At 48.0% G+C, this 7,680-nt stretch overlaps 1 protein-coding gene across 2 annotated transcripts in view; it reads left to right on the forward strand.

Moving 5' to 3' along the window:
* The window catches only part of ALDH1A3 (aldehyde dehydrogenase 1 family member A3), a 50,372-nt gene that overhangs the window by 2,649 nt on the left and 40,043 nt on the right, over positions 1–7,680 (forward strand). For both annotated transcript variants that reach the window (XM_006020070.3, XM_025199601.1), the window contains exon 2: positions 2,222–2,326. Coding sequence is in view for 1 of the 2 variants with exons in the window: in XM_025199601.1 (XP_025055386.1) it covers positions 2,222–2,326 (105 nt within the window). In the remaining variant the exon portion in view is untranslated. The remainder of the gene's footprint in view (positions 1–2,221; positions 2,327–7,680) is intronic.

Raw genomic sequence — 7,680 nt, forward strand, 5'->3', positions numbered from 1 at the left:
ACTTCACTGGTAGGCTTTCCTGAGATTTTGTACAAAATTAGGATCCTCTGAAGATATCTAGACCTTCATAAAGACTGCCTCTTAGATGTGGTACATAGTATTTAATTATGAATCCAAGTTCTACCTCTGCTGTGTGTTTTGAGTGCTAAAATCTGATGAGGGAAGTTGGAATCGATATTCAGTTTATTCTAGGAAGTAGAAGTTTGACAGGAGAGGTATTTTGCAAACTGTCAACTTGTCCCAGATGTTTACAGCTGTTTTGCAACCGCTTCCATCCATTTGCAGAGCCAGAATCTTGTCTTTATTTCTGCGAGTTATTGAATTGAAGTCATTTCAAAAACCAAATCTTACAAGCTGTTGATCGGTCTCGTGATTTTTGGAGCCAGTGATGGTTGGCCACAAATGATCTTCCCAAAGTTTTAATATCCTAAAGAACAACAGGAGACCACAGCAACGCCCCATGCTGTGTGCCGGCCCGAGGAGTGGCTTCTTATCAGAAACCCAAACATTGCTGCGAATCTCGGGCTGATGCCAGCGTAGCCTGTATAATGAAATCTGTGAATCCATCGTTCATTCGCTGTAGTGACTGTGTCCTTTTTCCAACTCCCTGCTCCAGAATGAACACTCAAACTGTTGCAATAAAATGCAACTCCCAGTTCTTAGCTGTAGTATATATCCCATTATAACTTCATGGACCTTCCTGTATCCCTCCGGTTTGCCGTGCGCTCTCTGGTTCACGAAGACCCAATTTTTTCTTTGCCTTACACGAACCTGCTTTTACTTTTCCTATTTGGTAAGTAATTAGCATCCCAAATGCTAGCCCCCTAAACCCAGGTACTTCTGTGGTGGTGTTTGTGAGCACCAAGGTATTTCAAACTTTCTGCCCCGTGAGTTCTCTTGCAAACTTCACTTTGGCATCTTGTTACGCCGAGCCTTGCAATCGCGCCTCTCTCTAAAAATGAGAATGATTAAGAACAGGTGGGTCTAAACCCCCCCCCACTTACTGCAGTCCCATCTAGGGTGCTTGCCACCTCCGATATCTACAGAAATACCCAGAGAAATATTTTTTACGGTATTCTTAAAAAATAATCATTTTGGGTTCAAACTGGGCAAAGAAACGAAACTACGTATGATCCGCTCTGAGTTTTGAATGCGTGAGGGTGCAGGATTCAAGCTGTTGACTTGTAGAGTACGTTAGCAAGGTAGAATGTTTTTGTTCAACTAAGCTAAATCACCCACTTGCACTTCTTAACCAGAGGTGAGCTATATCAATTTATGTGGGGTTTAGCTTCTTTTTTGCTCCAAAAGAATGGGCAATATGCTATTTCATCTGTGTTGACAAGATGAAAGCATACATAAAAGATGTGTGGGGAATTGCATATACATATCTGTGCATTAAATCACAAAACTTTTTTACTGCTTTTAAAATGTTAAAAGTACTTTAGTGGATTTTTAGCTGTGCAAAGTTGGGATTGTTTGTCCGGGCTTTAGACATGCAGCATTTTAAGCATTTATGATTTAAAATTTTTTTTTTTTAAATTTGCATATACGAACACATTTTAGATGCACCTTATGTCCTGCTGACAAAACCCGAGTGCCCTTGTGGAGGGAAGGGCCTTCGGGTGATGCAGGGTTACGAGGCTGGGGCCCCATTTCATGTTCTCCAGTGGCAAATACTAATGGTAGGACTCCTTGGGGAGGAACCCCAGCAGGGATAGGAGGGAGTAAAATACAAGCCATTAGCAGCTCACTCGCAGCATGGAGAACGTGTGTGCTCTACACTATTACAAAGAGTTTGGGGGGGGCGGGTTTCTGTTTTTTGGGGTTTTTTGTTTGTTTTTTGCTCAAAACATATAGGTTCCTCTTGGAGCTGTCTCTGAAAAGATGCATTTGAAATAAACTTGCTGTCACACACCCAACCGTGTGAATTTTATTGTGTGAGCCCAATCCTGCCCCCCACCTTCCTTGTTCCCCCCCTGCCCCGCACCCTTCATTGGGCCTTGCACACAGCCCTTGGTTTGGCTTGGCCTGCCGGCTAAACGTGGCAGCAGCAGCATAATCACATAGGGCCAAATCATGCAAAGGTGCTCGATGCTCTTAACTTCCCTGGATTTCTACAGCTCCTGCAGAGACAGACTTGAGCACTGAAAGACTGTGTATAATGCATGGACGTGTGGTTTTGTTTTCTGTTTTATTTTTTCCCCCCTTTCCCTCCCATTAGATATTTATTAACAACGAATGGCATGAATCCATAAGCGGCAAGACGTTCCCCACGTATAACCCCTCGACCCTGGAGAAAATCTGTGATGTACAGGAGGGAGACAAGGTAAGATTTGCTGGGTAACTCGTGCACGGATTGGGAAAGTGTACTAGATTCCTTTGTTTTTCTTTTTCTTTACAAAATAAGCTTGGCATTAGGCCTGCGATAACTAAACGTCTTGGCCTGCCTCCTCAAAGGGATTACAGAGAATGGGATCAATTATGTCCAACTCCACTAGAAGCCTAAGAGTCTCTCATCTCCGATAGGAATGACGATTGCTGTAACAGTCTGAGTCAAAGGAGTGATACAGAACGTGGCTTGCAAGGCTTTAAAATTGGAAGCGATTAAGCCGCTTTCCCCACCCCTCCCGAAGCAGCCCTCTTTCATTATAATTCTGACATAATTCAGGTCCCAATATTGCACATGTTTATGTGCCGGCTTAATTTTGCACACATGAGTAAGCTCAGGGGTTTCGGTGGAAATACTTGCATTTGCTCGATGGGGGCCAGAGCTTGTGCTCGAAGGAGCAACGCCCGTTTTATTTTTGGAGATGGTCTAAAAAACACTTTTTCTCTTGGATTCTGCGCTCCCCTCTCGGGACGTGCATCATTACTGTGGAGAAGCAGTTGTCCGGATGACCAAAAGATGAGTAGGATAAGTTGGTATTTTCTCAATACGTGGAGGATAGATTCAAGAGCTGGCCAAAGAGGCTCTAATGGGAATGGGGAGGGGAGAAATAGTAACAGGAGCAGGACTGGGTCTTTAGTATCCGAAAAAGTAACCGTCCATATTCATCTAAAAAAAAGAAAAACTTTCTCTAATAAGTGCTAGTGTCTTCTGCGTTCTGACCTGTCGGAGGCTATATTATCTTGTAGGGTCTGCCTGTTTTGGGTCAAGAACAGCCTGATGTAGTAGGAAGGATAGATTCAGAGGAGTGCTTCACCCATCAGGTGACTGAAAGGCTGGTTCCTTGGTAAGGATATGGCATCACAACCAGGTTGCTGAAGTTCTCCATAGCAGGAGGGTGGCGAGGGACATTTTGAAGAGCAAAGGGTGTCGTCCAGCCTCCCTGTGACCGAGCCACACTTCACGGCTCCTGGGCAGGCAGATTGGCTGCCCGGATGTGGCCCCTTCAGTGGTTCTCGGCTCAGAGCCCCCTCCTCATCCGCAATGCATGAGTGCGCTGGGGATGTTGTCCTGGGGAGCAGCAGATGGTTATACAAGCTCAAAACTTGCCTCCGTGCTGGGAGAAGCACCCTTGCTCCTGATGTAACCCGTGCCTTGGTGGCTGCGGCATTCAGGAGGCTGAAAACCTCTGTGGGCATTGCAGCTATGGCTGCGAGCTTCAAGCAAGGGGCCCAGCGGCAGACTCTCCCGTTCTTCCACCCATTCACATGGACGGGGAGAGAGAAGCCGGGTGTACACCGGAGGCAGTGGAGGAAGATAACCTACAATTCCCTTGCATTCACTGTGTGTAACACATAATTGCAGCTCATTAGAAAAGCTGTCTAAACCCAGGGGTGATGCTAACCCTGCTGGAACTTTGCTTTCCTCGGCAGAAGCCATGGCTCCTCTATTATTATGTGAGCTAAGTGCCTCCTTGAGCAGTCACCCAGCCATTGCTGGGATACTCCAGCTTGCTTGGAGAGCCTCTGTTTAAAGAAAACTGTTGAGCAAAGCAGAACAGGCTACCTCCTGGCCCATCTGCAGAGCCCTCCTTACTTGCATCTCTCCTGAGTACAAGGGTGATTTTTTTTTTTTCTTTCACCTTCTACCTTATGGGTGGTAAGGTAGAAAACTTACCACTGCGTGCTGGAAAACTTCTTCTCTGAGCCTTGCTAAGAGAAACTAGCCCGCGGGCTCCCAACTGCAGAAGCCCTCTAGATTTCCACGGTGACTGAGATGGACCGATCTCCTTACAGGGCACGAACAAGCTAGTTCTGGCTGCTTTTTGCCTCTTCCTCCACTGCGTACATTATACACCCAGCTTCCCTGCCCACCTCACTGGGCATGGTTGGAGGAACGGGAGTGCCTGTGCCTAGGCCTGTTGTTGGGAGCTCACAGCTGTACCATTCTGGGTAGATTTGCTGAATTCTGCTTTGCAGCTTTGAATCCCCTTAGTTTGTGAAACTCAAAATCATGGGACGTCCCTGCGGCTGGAACCAAAGATTCCTGTGCAAACTGAAACTGCTGCGATAAGCCCAGCCCTATTTCAGTCCTGCCCATCTGAAGTTTCAGCCTGACCTGGTTCATAACCCGAGAAATGCTATGGAGGAGGGCTGCGCAAAGCTTCGCCAGCTATTTCGTTTCAAGCTCAAAACAGTGAAATCAAAATGAAATGAAGGGCTTCGAAACAGCCTCGAAACGAAACGAGGCCAGTCGAAATGTTTTGAGTTATGAAGCAGCAGCCTGGTGGTGGGAGGCAGGGGAGAGCCAGGGCTGCGCTCCACCTCCCTTCACCGGGCTCAGCTCCCAGCGCCGGTCCCAGGTGGCTGCAGCAGCCTCCCGCCTGCACCCCCAGGAGGGCTGTGGGGCTCTGCCGGACTCCCCCGGGGGTGTGGGCCCCTGATCTGGCTGCGATCACAGGGGCTGCTCCTCCTCCAGTTTCGTGCTTCCCCATTATAACCTATGGGCGAAACCTCGAAACAGCGAAACTGTTTTGACAAAATGAAACAGAGTGGTGCTGTCGAAACAAAACACTGTTTCCTCGAAGCAGAACGCTGCTGTTTCGGGCAGCCCTACTGTGAGCTCTCTTCTGCCGTGGTCCTTAGTGGGGTCTCTTAAAGAGGCAGAAGTTTGGGCTAAGACCCTCAGGGAGGTGGCTTTAGTAGTTGGTACTGAAGTTGTGGGTCAGGATCAGCTGTGTGGCTGCCTCTTGCCCTGGTTCTGGGTTGTTGGGGTGGGATGCCACCTGCCTAACCTTGCTATCGGTCCCCCATGTAAAGTCTATTTGCTTAAGCTTCAGGTAAGGATGGGAATTTGGCAACTAATAACATGGTGATGACAACTTGCTTCAGGGCTGAAATGCATCCAACCTTTTATTTAGCTGGGAGCAAAGGTTGCGTTGGCTGTTTTTCTTTAGTTAGGAAATTAAAACAGAGTTGTTCTCAGTGACGGTCTGCTGGCGGGAAGAGAATAAGGGAAATCTCAGGTGGGAAGGAGATGGGACACACAACTCTCTATTGACCTTTTCATTACTGGATGTGGTGGGGTTTGTTATCTACCAGATAATAAGAGCTGGGCACTCGCGTTTGCCAGGCTGATGCTTGGCATGGGAATATCTGTATCCTCTGTGACATTCTGCTGCTTAACAGGCAGTTGCCAGCCTGCTTCCAGCTCTCAACCATTGCACGCCAGCCTGGCGCACATGTCCATGCAAAATACTCAGCCCATTGCCATTTGTTTGTGGAAATGCAGAAAACTGAAACCCATGCATGGGCAGCAGAAGCAGAAGGCTAAGAGCATAAGTGGGGCCTAGGCTGCGTGCTGGTTTTCTGCACACGTGGGAGTCCCACCCGTCAGTGGCAAATCTGTAATATTACATGCTATTAAAGTCAGGTTCTTAAAATGGGAAATGTCTGGCAGCCTTAGCTAAAGCTGTGCTGCTCGGAGGGTGTGATGCTCCTGATAATTCCTCTTGCAAACCTTAACCCAGGCGTACCATCAGCATGGGGCACATGGATGGCATTTTAAGGCTTTGTGTTCCAAAATAAGAACGTGCATGGGAGGCTGACTGCCCTGAGCTGCTGGGGGAGGCAAAACGGCTTGTGATACTGCAGATTTTCCACTGCTGGGTGGAACTTGCGCCTTTTCACTGGTCGGGCTGAAATTTTCCATGCCAGATGTCTGCCTTGTCTGCTGTTATTTTTAAAAGTTTTAGCAAAAATGACTCTGCCGTTACCAGAAAGAAACTAGGGAAGCCCACGCAGCCTTTTGTCTCCATTGAACAAAATTCGTTGAACTGTTTCATTAAGAAGCACCAGTACCCCAATTTGGGGGGGGCAGAGACTTGATGCTTGGCTGTGGGGTTGTCCTGGTCCCATGGATTAACCTGGTCCCATGAAAATGCCTAAATTTGATCCAGTCCTGTCTTGGCACAATTTCTGTAGGCACATACTTGGTAGAGACTTAGGGTGTTTGGCAGCTAAATTTTCTGAAAGGTCCATCTGCACTGGGCATGCCCAGTTCCCTCCTAGCTCGGCCACGCTGGATGGTCTGCCTTGTGCCATCCTTACCCCACCTGGAGATGAGCAGGGCTTTCCAGGCAGTTGCTGCTCCTACTTGTGATGTCCTACGTAGGCACTGGGCATAACAGCTGAGAGGAGGGAGCCTGTTTTATTAGTGCTCAGGGGCCTAGGCACCAAGGAGGTGGAAGTTGTCTAACTCGTATACAGAGGCGAGAGTGGTGGAGGGAAGAAATAGTAATAATTAGAGATTTGGATTGATATGCAGATACCCAAAGTCGGGGAAGAACAAGTTGAGGTTTCCTGGGCATTTCCAAACTCCCTGGTGCTCCGTTTTGCAACCTCCGCTTACTTTTAACCCAGGTCCTTGCGTGCAATACTCAAAATCAATCCCAGCCAGATGGGAAGTAGTCAGGCTCAGGCCTCCTCCTGGGTGTATGCGCCACGTTTCATCCTTGGCACCTTGACAGTTGCGACTGTCATTGTCTCGCATTGTGCCTACGTGTTGCAACATCAATGTAAAGTAACTCACCGTTCGGATCCGTTTTTAATGCCTAGTCATAACAAGGCGGATTATGAACGGCATTTCAGTCTTACCTAAGAATTTCCTTGTTTTGGCTGGTTTGAATTCAGACGCTTCGTTTTGTGGGTTTGTGAGCACGCATTGTACGCATGCAAGTAATAACCTTTTGAATATTCAGCATGTGAGTCATACCTATGAATAACTTGTGTTGGGGGATTTTGTAGCCTAGGTGTGCTATCAGGAACTGATGCCTTCGGAGGAGAGCAGTGCTGTGACACGTGAAGCACCGGGGGCTATGTTACAGCTTTAAGCACTCTACTTGGTAGGTCGTGGAGGGATCGGGTCTCAATGACGCGAGATGGCGACTGTGGCAGTAGTGATTGCCCCCTCCGTCAACAGGATGCAGAGTTGTCCACGGGTACAGAGTCCTCGGCTCCAAGCGCATCCAGGGCCAGACTCGACTCAAAGGAAAGGCTGCAGAAATAGTCCCACTGACTCAAAAACTTGTCCCTTTGTGAACTGCTCTCCAGGATGCCACCCTGCCCTGCTTTCTGCAGTCTGCATGTCCCATCGCTAGTGTTAAAACCACTTCTCATTCTAAGGAATGTAGCTAACGCTTCGTTATGCCTTGTACCCTGCCTTTATTTCTTTTCTTAGTTCCTAATTTCAGCAGCTAAATGAAGGGGGGGGGGGGGGGGCGGGGGGGCGGGGCT

This window comes from Alligator sinensis, unplaced genomic scaffold (genome assembly GCF_000455745.1).
Source record: "Alligator sinensis unplaced genomic scaffold, ASM45574v1 scaffold210_2, whole genome shotgun sequence".
Taxonomy (NCBI): Eukaryota; Metazoa; Chordata; order Crocodylia; family Alligatoridae; genus Alligator; species Alligator sinensis.